A 14,397-nucleotide genomic window follows, 5' to 3' on the forward strand; every position below is an offset into this window, starting at 1 on the left:
ATTTTCCATCAATTTCATCAGCTCCTAACTTCTCATCTCCTCAAACCATCACCATCTCAGCTTTTAACTTTTTTGTTTCCATGTTTCACCACATCTGGCGCCGCAAGTCATTATGATGTCACCTGATAAACCTGAAATCCAACAAAAGAAAATACAACAGAAGAATTTGAGTTGAATGGGATTAATGTTTGAAGTAAAACATTCAACACTAATCTTAGATGTTATATAGGATAATTTATTCATACACCTCTTATTTTTGTGCTTATTTGAGATGCCACTGAATTTGCAAACTAATGACATACCCCACACCTCCCTTCTCGCAATAGTGTCTGATTTTCAAACTAGTAACTTTTCTTCTTGAACCTCTTACCAAAAAACAAAACCTTGATTTTTTCCCCCAAAGAATCGTTGTCTTCAACCTTTGATTTTGGTATTCGTTTAAGAGGGATTATATTGCCACACCAACTTTTGCCAATGCCACCCCAATTCATATGTAAATCACCCAATAATTAGCACTTGGGGTGGCATCAGCAAATGTTGGTGTGGCAATAGAAACTCTCTTAATTAATTACTCAAATTTTCTATTGCATCCCTTCTTAACAACCAATGAGAACAAAATAACCAAGGTTACCTTGTTTTTTCCCCTAAAAACTCATGCTTCCAAGGGTTTAGAAGGTTGAAAGAAAGAATAGGGAGGGGTGCCTGTCAAATTTGATGGACCAACCCGTCAAATATTTTCTTGTAGAAAATTATTAGATGATGAGCTTCAAAGAATATTTTAAAAATTGAGAGGTCATATATATCTCACCACAAACTCAATTCACATTTACAATCATAACTATTATCTGTTATCCCATAAAAATTCAAACCAGAACTAGAAAACACACGATCAAAATCTAAGAAAACCCAAGATTATAAAGGGTAACAGTGCAAGCAGTAGTAGTGGTAATAATGTGCATCCATTAGCAGAACTAGAAATTAAAATGGGCTAACCTCAACAGTATCAATGGCTTCATTTGAAGGAATAGCATGCAAAATCCTGCAGAACAAGAAACTAAAATGGCTAAGGTAATGCAAAAGATTGCATAAATCTGAATACATTTTTTGTTAATTGTGAGACTTATGTATAAGCGTTAAAACCAGAATTATGCAAACTTCATGTGATAAGTGCTTTTGTTGGGTCAGTGGGGAATTAATAAAACAAACATCTAATTGTTGCTTAAGGGCTGGAAGCCTGATTTCGGGATTTTCTTCTCGATAATGAACCAGTTCACAACAATTTAGACTTCACTCTACTCATCATGAGCTCAGTTTCAGGCAAACATTTGCAGGTCGATGACAATATCTTCACCCTGTATTGTTCTTGCATATCATTTGGTTTAGTTATCGCTCTATCACAGAGTCTAATTGTGATACACAGGCTCTAAGGGATCCTAAATGATGTGAAGCCATACTGGCAAACTTTTATCCTCTTCTCTAGAATCAGAAATGGTCTCATCCCTAGTCAAGCTTATATGAATCTCATTGGCTGCAAGTGAGTCTTCAAGATAAAAAATTGGGATTAGAATGCCATACAGTTCTATTGGTAACAATTATGAGAAGATGGCGAAGGGATTCTTTCAGTAGCATAGCATCAAGTACCATAAATGGTACTCTAGTAAAGCTGACTGTCGTTATCGGGGGAGAAAAAAAAGAAAAAAAATCAAGGAAGCAAGGATAAAGTTAAATAGAAAAAACAAAAAAGAAAAACATTGTTCTGATGTATATTTCTCTCTATGATGATATATACTGCACAAAAGTGTAATCAAACTTAAGTACTGTAGCTTATTCATTAACATAATCCTATGCTATTTCAAAGAAAGGGTAACAGTGTATCATTGACTATTTACCAAATTGAGATATGAAAGTAAAGGGGGGAGAAAAATAAAATGGTAAGTAAAAACTTGAGAAGGGAGGAGTGCACTTTCTACATTCACGATGCCCATGAAGGTGGGACAATGGCCTTTAGCCTATTCAAAAATTTCCCGAAACAAGAAATCAGGCAGCACCATATTCGGTATATGGCAATGTGAGACCACCATCACGAAATTTCGCATGGGGAGGATATGAGAAGCATCGTTTAAATAGGTGCCTAGAATGGCACCAAAGATGATGATGGTGTGAGTTATGTGCAGATGATTGTTCATGGCCAATCCCCTCTGAGTTGCTACAAATAACTTTAGAGTCTTCGTTGTTGTGGGGAAGGAAACATCTTCAGCTGCCAACTTCAAGATGTTCTCTAAATTCTATCCACCAAATTAACATGGGAGAAGATAGAAATAGAGATTACAAAAAAGTACTGGATTTAACAAACCATTTGTACATTCACCAATAGGTCATATGCTTGTTAAATCCTTAAAGATAGTATTTGAAATTGCAGTGAATCAACTTATATCGAGCAGTGCATCATCTTCCTATTAGCATTTATATTATATTTTATTTTCCAATAATATCAGGTATACCAGACAGATGTGAGGGGAGTGCATAAGGGAAGTTAATTTTATTTTCAACCTGATAAAAGCTTTCGTGTAGATCATAGCTAACATTTATCTAGAACTTTTGGGCATCTTACGGTTCATGCAAGAAAATATAATTTTTTTAGTCAACACGTGTTGAGTTGTTGAGAAACATGTTGCTAGATGAGCATAGCGTAGATGAGGATATTGCGAGGGATGAGTGGCAAGATCAAGAAACACAAAACCAAAAATGAGTATATTCAAGGAAATTTATAAGTAGCTTCAGATAAAATAAGGAAAAGTTGCTTGAGGTGGTTTGGGCATGTGCAAATAAGATCAATAACATCACCAGTGAAGATTGTTTCAGTGTGATGTCGAGGGTAATAAAAGGACAAGAGGAAGCCTACAAACGATTTGGATGGGAGTTAATATGAAAATAAATAAAATAATGTGCCTTGACTAAAGATATGGTCCATAATAGAGTTAATGGGATTCATGACCCAATTATTTTTATGATGTATAGAAAACGATGTGTAGACACCCCAATTTTGCATTTGCCTAATTCGACAATTCGTCCTTTGGTTGTGGTGAATGCCTAATGATGAGCGCAAAGAACTCGAAGACTTGTGAGTACTGTCCCCAATCTTTCCATTTCTACTCTTTCTATCTCCATTATTTGTTATGACTCGACATAAAAATTTACGTACACTTAGGATTGCTACACCTTACACTCGATTTAGCAAGCGCGTACGCTTAGGTTTGCTATATATTTCAATAACCTAGAGGCATCGTGATGCTAAGAAAATTCGATCTCGAAACTTAGAAATAATCACGTTAGGATTGAAAGAAATCTCACGCCAAAATTCGTTAAAATCTACAAATATTATCAAAATGACGAAAATACCTCTCATGAATTTCGAAAGTACCTCCATTGCACTCAAAATATGGTTTCAAGTCTAATGAGAACCAAATCAAAGAAAACAAAAAAATTTATGAGAAATGAAAAGATGACTGAAATGCCCCTCAATGTCCGACTTTGACCTAAAGACCCTGATTCTTAGGAAAACATGATAAAAATTGAAACATCCTCGACCAGAATGAAAATTTAATCAAAATCAAATTAAAAATTAATCAAAAAAGTTAAATTAAAAGCAAAATCAAATTAAAAGTCAAATAAAAAATTTAATCAAACAATTTAAATTAAAATCAAAATCAAATTAAAAATTTAAGTCTAAATTGAATCAAAATCAATCAAAGAAATTTCAAACTAAAATTCAAAATCAAATCGAAAATAAATTTAAAGTCAAATCAACCAATTAAAGACAAACCAAAATTTAATCGATCCAACAAAATTCAAATTAAAAATCGATCGATCAATAAGGTCCAAATCAAAATTTAATCAACCAGTTAAAAGTCGAATTAAACTCAATTAATCCATAAAATCCCAATTAAAATCAAAATGATCATTAAAAATCGAAAATAATTAAAATCAATCAATCAAGGTTTACTCAATGAAGGATTATCGAAGTGCAAATAACATGGTATCGTTGCCCATTTAAGTTTACAAAAAAAAGAAAGAAGAAACAAAAAATAGAAACTTATTCTTATAAAAGGCTCTTCTATACGTTGTTGGGGGAGCTATCTTCCTAACATTCTCTCATCCCACGCATGCTCTCTCTCTCAATCTATCGACTCAGCAACAACCCCTTGGCTCTCTCCCATGTTTTAAAAGAAGGGAACTCCCTCTTCCCCAATGTGATACTGCTGAATATTCTCCCTTTTCTCCAAGGAGAGACTGTTGAACGTTATTCTTTTCCAATGAAAAATACTGACCAGATGTCTATTCTCGGCTCCCTCTCTCTCTACACTCATCTCTATCACGTCCTTGCTCCCTCATCTCTCATGTTCTTCTCCTTTTACTAATCTCTCTCACATCCTAGCTCCCTCATCTCTCTCACGTTCTTCTCCCCGTCCTCATCTCTCTCTATCTCTTTCTTCTCCTCTTGCTCATCTACCTTTTTAGTTCAATCCTTGTTTTGGACAGCAAACAAAAAAGAAAGAAAGAAAGAGAAGAAAGAAGAGAGAAGAGGGATTTACTTGGCTGCTTCCTCTACAATCCTTGCTCTCTCTCACCACCCTCTCTCTGTCCTCCTTTCTCTCTCACGTTCTCCCTCTCCAATTCCCAACAGCAGCAACACCGCTCTCACCCTCTCCAACTTTGTACAACAGCAACGTTGCTCTCTCCCTCTCTTGAATGTCCCAAACAGCCCCAGCCATCTCGTTTTAATTTTCCATCTCATCCCATAAGGGCAACAGCCCTTAGCCATCTCTTTCTCTTCCTTTGAAAGCCAATAGCACAACCATTATCCTTTTTTACTTCACAATGCCTTAACAGCATAGGCAATAATTGTTTTCCTTCTCTTGATTGACAGCACAACCACAACTCATAGTAGCAGCTTCTACAATAGCCATTGTCTACAATTTTTTGTTTTCTTGATCAACTCACAACAGCCCTCATCTCGTCATCTTCCAACTTTCTTTTCTCAAGCTATTTCGAGTTCTATCTAAAGGAAAGCACCGCAGTGACAACTCTATCGTGGAGGTAAGTTCAATTTATTTTTTATTTTTTATTTTTTATTTTTTATTTTTATTTTTTATTTTTATTTTTATTTTTTATTTTTTATTTTTTATTTTTTATTTTTTTTTTTTATTTTTATTTTATTTTGTATTTTCATTTTTTTTTCTTTCTCCTCCTTTTCTCATTTCTATTGTGTATGGATGATGGTCTAACTTTAATCAATGTGTTCGTAGCGTGTATCACGTATCCTTAACTTTTTTTGAGGTTTCAAAATTTTTCATGTACACATGAGTTTTTTATTCGTTGATTGGCCACGTGTTCACAATGTTTTTATTCAAAATTTTTATGTATATGAATTCTCGGTTCGTTGATTTGCTATGTGTTCACGAGATCCCCAACTTAGAAATTTGACATGTGAATCTCCAACCCATGAATTTGCTAACATGATTCATGATTTGATGATTTTACGTGATTTTGATTTTGGCTAATTTTGAGATTCATGTATGTGCATAATTTTCTTGATTTGATAATTAAATGATTCAGAGTTTTGCTAATTTCGAGATTCATGTATGCCTATATTTTCCTGATTTAATAATTTTACATGATTTTGAATTTCATCAATTTTAAGATTCATGCACTTGGGGGGTGTGCGATATTGAAGTTCGCCGATTTGTTGAGTTACCATGTGCTCATACTTTCCTCATTTGAAAGATTTATATTCATAATTGTTATTTTGAGAAATTCATTTTTGAAAATCTCTAGTATGAAAATTTCATAATTTTCTATCTTGGGAAAACACATTCATAAATTTTTAATTTAGAGATTTCACATTTTTCCCAATTAAGAAGTTTATGCATTATCCTATTTGAAAATTTCGTGTTCATGGAAATTCAAGATTTTCTAATTCGAAAATTTTATATTTTTTTGAAACTTTCTATTTTGGAGAATTCATTTTTATAAATTTCTAATTTTGAAATTCATCATATATTGTTAAATTTCTAATTTAAGAAATTTCAAATTTCTTATTTAGAAACTCCACAAGTTACCAATTTATCAGTTTCATATTCACAATTTTCCTATTTGGAGAATTTTCATAAGTTCCTATTTCAGATGATTTGGAACATATTGCCATGTGAACTCCAGAATATATGATATGATTAGGGCTTTTTTCAAAATTTTCCCTTTTTGTGGAATTCGAAGAATCATGTAATAATTGAACAATTTTAGCCATAAGATTCATTTAGCAAATCCGATATAATTTTATGATGATTAGACCTTTATTTAATTTTAATCTGTGCATGTTGACCATAGGATAATTTTGGATCGTAGTAAAGAACGATCATCTTGATCGGGCGGATTCGGTGCCTAACACCTTCCAAAACCTGTAATCTAACCCTTTACCTATTTCTCTGATCCGTGGATCGATCCATATCCATTTGACATTATTTTTTGTTCCTATATCTAACCTAGGTGGCGACTCCCAATTCTCAGAAAATCCCCTAATTACCAATCGGACTCTTCTAAACTATTTAGTGAAAAGGGGTTGAAGCGATTACACGATGACAACATGATATTTAAGTTATTTAGAGTGCTTTTTTATAATTTTGTCCCAATCCTGAATAAACCTACAATAGTTCTATGATACACGATTTTGTGCACAAGATCTTTTACATAAGTTTGTGGAACCAACATTACAAAAAATATGAGCCAAGGAAAGAATTTTCGTGATAATGATCTCAAAAAGTCCGTCCCCCAACCTTAATTAATCTCCATATGGGCCCACATACCATTTAATATCTGGAAAAAAATTGCATTGATCTACTCAATTATAGAAACAATGTGAGTAATCAAGATACCTTTGGAATGAGGTGCCAATACTTCAATGGGGAAAAGACGTAAAAGTTGTAGCCCATTCACACTGACAGGAATCCAGAACCCTTTCATCACCACAAATGCCAACTTTGATCTTTCAGCATCACTGGTAAGAACCAATCTTACCTTTTTGACAGAGTCAAAGTTTGAAGAAGATATTTTCCCGTTCATATTGTTCCAGTTTAATCCATTTGCTTCACAGGGCTTAGAGTTATCCAAAGATTGTAAAGGAAACACCACTGCATGCCAGTTAGAAACCATAAAAGGAGTAAATTCTTGGTGGATCTGCTAAAAAAATAAGGAGATATTCTTCAGCTCACCACAATGTTAGCTTTAGCATTCTTTTTTTTTCCCTCTTGAATGGACGAATTCCAGTTTTCACGTAAAATTCCACAAAATTCCACCTCTTTCAATGATCTAAATTGATGGTCTTCAATTGGATCGTAGTAAAACTGCACAAAATAATAACATTTTCTAAGCTTCTTAAGCACTTAACAATTTCAGATAAAAACAAAAAGAATTTTGACTAGGGTTCCTCATTTTGTCATTTGCATTTGAATCACATGTCGCCTATAAATTACAAGTGTATTATTTAACGCATTACGGCAATTCAATATGCATGTGCAGAAAGATTGATTTTGCATTGAGGTTAAACAGAAAAGTTCACAATATCAATAAATGTGAACCATTACACAAATTACTTATTAATCCAGGAAAATCATATAGTAGTTGTACCGAACAACATGAGATTCAGGGCTATCCATCAGTATTCCTTGCAAGATCAGATTAACTATTTTAATTCCAATTGTAATTAGACTAGTATGGTAGGCATCTAAAAGAACTCTAGGAAATCTTTATCTTAAAAAGTTAGATGAAAATAGTTAAAAATACAGATGTACCTTCTGATTTGAGATATGGGGAGCTTTCATTAGAAAAAATATACGATTTGAGTGTGATATGAAATTCCATGATGTTATGCCAAGCTAGAAGAGTGGTTCCTTGGGAGGCACCACCTTTGTATCCAATTGTAGAATGCAAGACTGTCAATCAATATAAGTATAGGTATGAAAAAGCTTTGAATGATGCAGCTGCGTCAGATTCTAGTAAACCTATTATTTTTTCTAGGACTATAGGAAGTGAGCTTGGGGACAACTTGTTCCCCAATCTCCACATCCCTCACAAGCACAATGATCATTTTTATAGATACGAGTTTTTCCATCAAGGACAAGTTGATCTCATGGTATGTGAGTATGTGTTGGCACCTATGATTTTTCTATGTGTATTTACAATAAACCTTTAACATGAGAATCCTATAGGATTCTATAAGTTTTAATTAAAGATCATTTGATTCGTCGAACGTTTGAGGTTTTAATTGACCAATGTACAGGCATTTTGGGGATTTAGTTGATCACATGATGATGACAATATGGGATTCCACAAGATGGTCATATCCATGTATTTCCATATCTCAAATAATTTAATACTTGGATGAACAGGTAAAAAAGCTAGTCAACAAGTTTTGGAATTCTTCTAGTTCTAGGAAGCATAGGAATCATTCATATTTTTAGTTCAACACCACTAGCTTGATCCTTAGGTACAAGAAGGCTCTAGCAATTAGAGATTTCTTTCATAAAGTGTGTTGCCAAGTTTTGACACAATAATACGATTGTATAGAGTGTTTGACAGGGGAAGTTCTTCGAAAATAGAGTCTTTGTTGGACAATAGAGAGATTACTAGAGATGGATTGCAAATAGAAAATCAATAAGGAAGCGCCTCAACATTATAAAAAAAAAAAAAGTAAACAAACAAAGCATTATATATGACATCCACTGAGAACAAAAAAAACATATAATAAATATGTAAAACATCACATAAATGATCTATTTTTATCTAAAATATTAGTTAGAGAAATGCAATTAATTTCTAGAAAATCAACAAATCTGAGAGCAATGTTAAAACAATGAATCTTATAATCATCAACGAAAAAATTGTATGAAAATTAAATAAGGAATCAAACAACCCTACAACATCCAATCCATAATCATCGACAGATCACTAAAATATTTAGATTGAGTATCGAAACAAAATCTCAAATTCTAAATTTGTTTTGAAACAACTTATGTGATCTCCAAAGCTTATAAGGTTTAATAAAATCCTAAAACATGATAACGAAGCAATTGAATCATACTCTTTTAAAGATTAAGAACACCAACAGATGATCAAAATCTCGCAGATTTCAAAAAACTCTAAAACTGATCGACAGGAGAAGAAATAGTGTTGATGTTCATGTATTTCATTTTTGTAAATCAAATTAAAATGATATGAAATCCTAATAAGTGGAAAAGAAGAAATCGAATAACAAAATTACCTTTCAACTTGAAGAATATGAGAACAACTCTTCGATAAATAAATCAAATTTTTATTTGTTCTTAGGTTTTGTTTCGTGCAAAATTAACACATTTGGGAAATAGAAAACCAAAATTAATATATTTTGTGGAATCAGAAATCCTAGATCTCATCTTCAACAACTTGAACAGCATTACGAATCCATCAACTTGAGAGAAAGGAGAAAGAGAAACTCACCTTAAAAAATAACAGAGAACTTCTTCGCTCCATCATTTCCAATGTTGAGAGATCGAGAGATCACTTCGAGCAATCAAAGATTGAGCGATCAGATAGAGAAAGATCAAGAGATCAAATAGAGGGAGAGATGAGATCGATCAAGAGACAAAATCGAGGGAGGAATAGGGATAGAGAATGAGTGAGTGAGAGAGAGACAGAGAGTGGCAATCGCAAAATGTGTTTTGTGGACCATTGGCCACGGAATTTGGGTATTAAAATTCGATAGGCTAGGTCCAACAATTTATTTTGTTAAAATTTGGGATTTTCACGTCGAGGGGGGGGGGGAATTAAGGGTTTTGCCAAGTGGTTTGCATATCAAGTCATTTTTTATTAGTGGTCAAGGGATCTGTCATCAATTAGAAATAGAGGGGTATCTAAAATGTCCAACAAAAACCGTGGGATATATATCGAATTAGTAAAGCTATTTTCACTTATAATTTTTTTTTGTCTCTGTCAGGTTATTCCACAATTTGCGATCATGTTGTTCATCTCACTCTTCTGCCCTAGAAGGAGTGGTTTTAACCTCAAATTCTATTAATATCAATTAATTATTTATCTACTCGTACAATTGTTGCAAATATATAATTCTATTATTAAAATATGAAATACACATTTCTATATTTTCTACAAAATGAAGCATTCTCTTGTCATTATGCTAGGGATTAGAAGTCAAAGCACCATCCTATAGGTAGAACCAGGCAGATATATTAACTAAAAATGATAAACTTACAGATATTTATATCTACAAAATGAAGCATTCTCTTCAATGGTGATAACTAGTAATCCAACTATGTACTTACTTTACTATAAATGCAGGAAATCCAATCTTGTTTGTCACCAAAGACTTACTAAAATGAAAGTCAGTATTCACAGTTCACATAAATGGAAGGTTTAGAGAACCGTTACATACATTGGGAGTTCTATTTTGTCTTTCTGATAGGCGACCACATGGAAAGACTGTACCACCATGATTTTAAACCTACCTCAATTTGAATTTTCTAATTACACATTACCATGCTATACAGTTGTTCTATTCGAATTTTGGATGCATGGTAACCATTGACCCATGACACATTGGCTGCCAAAGTGTTTCAATTGAATTCCCTAAGATTTCTGCCAAAGTGATTTTTACCCCCTATCAGTTGTTTCCACCTCATTTGGGAGATTACATTTAGTATTAAAATATTCCTGACTTCCCTTAAGGTTATGACCATCCTTTCCTTTAGTAGAATGAATTTTTCTACCAATAAAAAAATTCTTTTACTGGAGCATTAATATATGTGGATCATGAATCAAGGGAAGGGGAGAATGAGACTAGAATTTTGAAGTCACCTTTCACCGAGACCTCTTTGGAAACCTAACCGAAGAAGAGAAAGGCAACACACCCCTAGATCCAAAACAGAGGCGTCAGCCTCTCTGCCATCAGGATAAGTGAACAAGAAGATCACGTCTTTGATGGAAGCGATATCACCATCTACTAGTCGAGTCACGAGATCTAAAGTGCAAGTACAAGGCACCATCGTGGGAGATGATTTTTAGCATTCTCCCTAGGTTACGACAGCTTCTTGGATAAATTATATTTTAACGTTTTCAGTTTCTTTTGAGTTCAGATATTTTTTTATAATATTGTCATTAATTATTATAGCTTTAAAGAAGTCTTAGAAATATTAAACCTTTACCATTTTTAAAAAGTTTCACAATCAATTTTTAGTAAGTGCATTAATAGTAAAAAATGAATCATTATGAGTTTGAAGATCTAAGTTAAAGATGTAATTTATATCATTCAGATTATTAGTAAAATTTTAGTTTCTTCTTGAGAATTGTCTCTTATTTCTTTTGGTAGCAGGATCTATAGTGGTGATTTTCATGTGACTACAATAAAAATGGGAAGGTGACAACAACATTGAAGAAAATGATAATGATGGCAGTGATAGTTGTAATGATTGCACTAAGACGATGATGGAGTTGGGCTGTCAGTGACAGTGGTGTGTGTGGGAACATTTGATATGGAGAGGGTTTAGGAGAAAGGATAAAGAGGAAGATTGATGTTCAAATAACCATATTATAAGTTCCTAATTTATTAGTCATTTGAGAATGGATAGAGCCTATGACCATGCATGCATCTGACAAAGCTTCGACAATTAAAATACAAAGGACACAAAAGGATCTGCATCCAAACAATTACATTTGAAAAAAAAATACTACTATATTTTTGCAGAATTTGTTGACTTTCAAAAGTTCTTACCTATGTTTTCAAGTTTGATATGTAAGGAAAAGATAGTGATGTTTTACATTTTGTTGAATACTTGAGATAACCCTGTCTTTTCAAATGCTCTTCCCTAAATAGTTGAAGATGATGTATTGAATGAGTTAGAAAAAAAAAAAAACATTATCCTTGAGTTTTGGAAGAAAAATGAGAAGTTATGGCTTGAGATTGAAAATGAGGGCTCATAGGTCATTTTTTTATTCTTCCAACAAAGATGTGTCATAGGGTAAGTCATCAATTATAAAACAGTGGTGAGATATTTATATATGTCAAGTTTTGCAAAAACTAGGATCAAACCTAATAATTGAGGTTCAGTTCTGATTTTTAGAAAACATCAAAGTTAAAACCCAACCTGAGCTTTTGAGTTTTGATTGGCTTTGATTCAGTTCCAGGTTCCATTTTTTTTAAATACTTGATTAAAAAACAGAAGTTTTAAATGAAATACAATAAACTTATACTTTAAAAATTAGTTTTAAAAAAATGCTTTAAAATACAACTACAGAATATTGTAAGAAAATAACAAGAAAACAAGAATGAAAACAGTTTTTCAGAAGACATCCACCACACCAGCAAAACCATACAAACATCTTAATTTGAACGAAAGGAATAGTACCTGTTGACCTTCCATTTGCTTATAAACTGGGATCGGACCAGTGACCTCATGATTGCAGTGCAGATCATCCAATTTAGCTCTATCATCTTGAAGGACTCTATGAAAACATCCTTCAATTGACCTACAAACACAAAATTTAATAAAGATCACACTTTTCAACAATGAGAAAGTAAATAAATTTAAAACTGGTGTCAAAGGTCATGATCCAAAAAACCAGAGAGCCTACGCATTATTAAAAGGCATCTTCATTGGATATCTCCTTATCTAAAGACACTTAACACTGTGTTTGTTTCCGATAACTAATTTATCAGAATAAAAGGAGACTTTTTTGATATAGCTAACAGAAAAAAAAAAACTTTTTTTAAAAACCAAATCGAGAGTTAAATTATATCTTAACAATCAAAGTTCTAATTTTTCAACCTAATTTGTACACCTGAATCTGCTAAACCGAGTTCAAGATTTATTGGGAGTACAGGAATTAAGAAATAGTTCAATTAAATACACACAGCTAGACTGAAAATAGTGAAAGAAGCTTTTGAGACATGTAGAGCAACTTTTAACTCCATATATAATTTTTTGAGAAATTTCCCAAACCATGATCAACTTTCGTAGGTTTTTTAAAGTGACAAACTCACTGTTTATAAAAGCGACGATCTCATATTTTTCAGTTTTTAGCTACTTTAAACTAGTGAGATCATCATAGTTTGGGGATAAAAATGAACAGTGAGTCGAAATCGGAGTTTCTTCATATTCAGCTCACGAAATGGTAATTTACCCTAATTTTTTCTTTTGAAAAAAAAGAAAATAGAATTTACAGAAAAATTATTAAAAAACCAAATCGATAGTTAAATTATATTTTAACGATCAAATTTCTACTTTTTCAATCTATTTTGAACACTTGATAGGCTAAATATAGTTCAAGATTCATTGGTAGTACAAGAATGAAGAAATACTTTAATCAAACACAGCCATCTAGTCTGAAAACAGTGGAAGAAGCTTTCGATTAAACAAAACAACAACCAAACATTTAACCAAATAAAAAAAACTATAGATCAAAGCGAGAAAATCTACTCACCTCGGAAAAATCGCTCCATCCTCGCCCGAGCCTTTAATGGAGACTGAAAAGTTTAAGTTTTCTTGATAACTAGGTTAACATAAGAGATAGAGGAAAAAACAGGACATGGGCAAGGGCTTGTGGGTGAGATAAGAACGTTGGAAGAAGAGAGTAATGGTTCTGATGGAGAAAGTTAGGTCTTACTCCGAGGTGTTAGGGGTAAGCTAGGGTTTTGGTGGATCCCATAAGTTCTTTATATACTTGTAAATCCCCATTTTGACTCGGGTGAGTCACCTGGTTTCCAAAGATTGTTAAGTTTCATTAAGATATTTGAATATAAAAAGTCAAAAACTGAAAAATAAAAAGAAAATAAATCCTGATTTATTTAATCATCTTATCTTGCTCATGAAATAGATTTTAATACCATCCAGTTTGAGAAGGTGATCATCATTTATAGAATCATCCTATAGTGACGGCATAAGACACTATGTTAGACATTGAGATAATGTGGAGGTGTCCACATAATTGTATATGCTTTTCACTTCTATCTCACTATCGAAAATTGGAGAATTCAACAACAAAATTCGATGGGCCAAGGCCCATGAATTTTAGAAATCAAAATTTTTCAATATAAGGCCGTTGAAATTTGGATGTTCCTAATATTCGACAGTTTAGAGCCATCAAATTTCTCTCATCCTTCATTAATTTGATGATTTCAACCCATCAAGAAAAAAATAGTCAATAATGAAAAATTCAACGCCTTCATCCATGAAATATGGGCTTTTTTCATGTTGTCTCTCGAAGAAAAACATCAGTAGTTCCATCAACACTTCCACATTGACTCAATGTCTAATGGAGTGTCTTGACAATCACTTTAGCATTTTCCTTATATAATTA

General features: G+C 32.9%; 1 protein-coding gene across 10 annotated transcripts; it reads right to left on the bottom strand.

Moving 5' to 3' along the window:
- Positions 1-6: 6 nt before the first annotated feature.
- LOC147389018 (uncharacterized) lies at positions 7-13,764 on the bottom strand. Of its 10 annotated transcripts, XR_015170554.1 has the most exons (8): positions 13,522-13,748; positions 12,447-12,567; positions 7,266-7,397; positions 7,072-7,184; positions 6,930-6,991; positions 994-1,039; positions 632-702; positions 7-131 (listed from the first exon to the last, which is right to left on the bottom strand). XR_015170554.1 is itself a non-coding variant. In XM_086418082.1 (5 exons), exons 1-5 carry the CDS (start codon positions 13,538-13,540, stop codon positions 119-121), a joined length of 270 nt encoding a protein of 89 aa, XP_086274208.1. In that variant the 5' UTR covers positions 13,541-13,764; the 3' UTR covers positions 7-118. The 10 variants fall into 10 exon arrangements, 2 of the variants coding, with proteins under 2 accessions (XP_086274208.1, XP_086274207.1); XR_015170553.1 differs by lacking the exon at positions 632-702 and having other exon boundaries at positions 13,522-13,747; XR_015170555.1 differs by lacking the exon at positions 632-702 and having other exon boundaries at positions 994-1,054; positions 13,522-13,747.
- Between the last annotated feature and the right edge of the window lie 633 nt (positions 13,765-14,397).

The sequence above is a fragment of the Akebia trifoliata genome, chromosome 12 (assembly GCF_017979445.1).
Source record: "Akebia trifoliata isolate Shusen 1 chromosome 12, ASM1797944v1, whole genome shotgun sequence".
NCBI lineage: Eukaryota > Viridiplantae > Streptophyta > Magnoliopsida > Ranunculales > Lardizabalaceae > Akebia > Akebia trifoliata.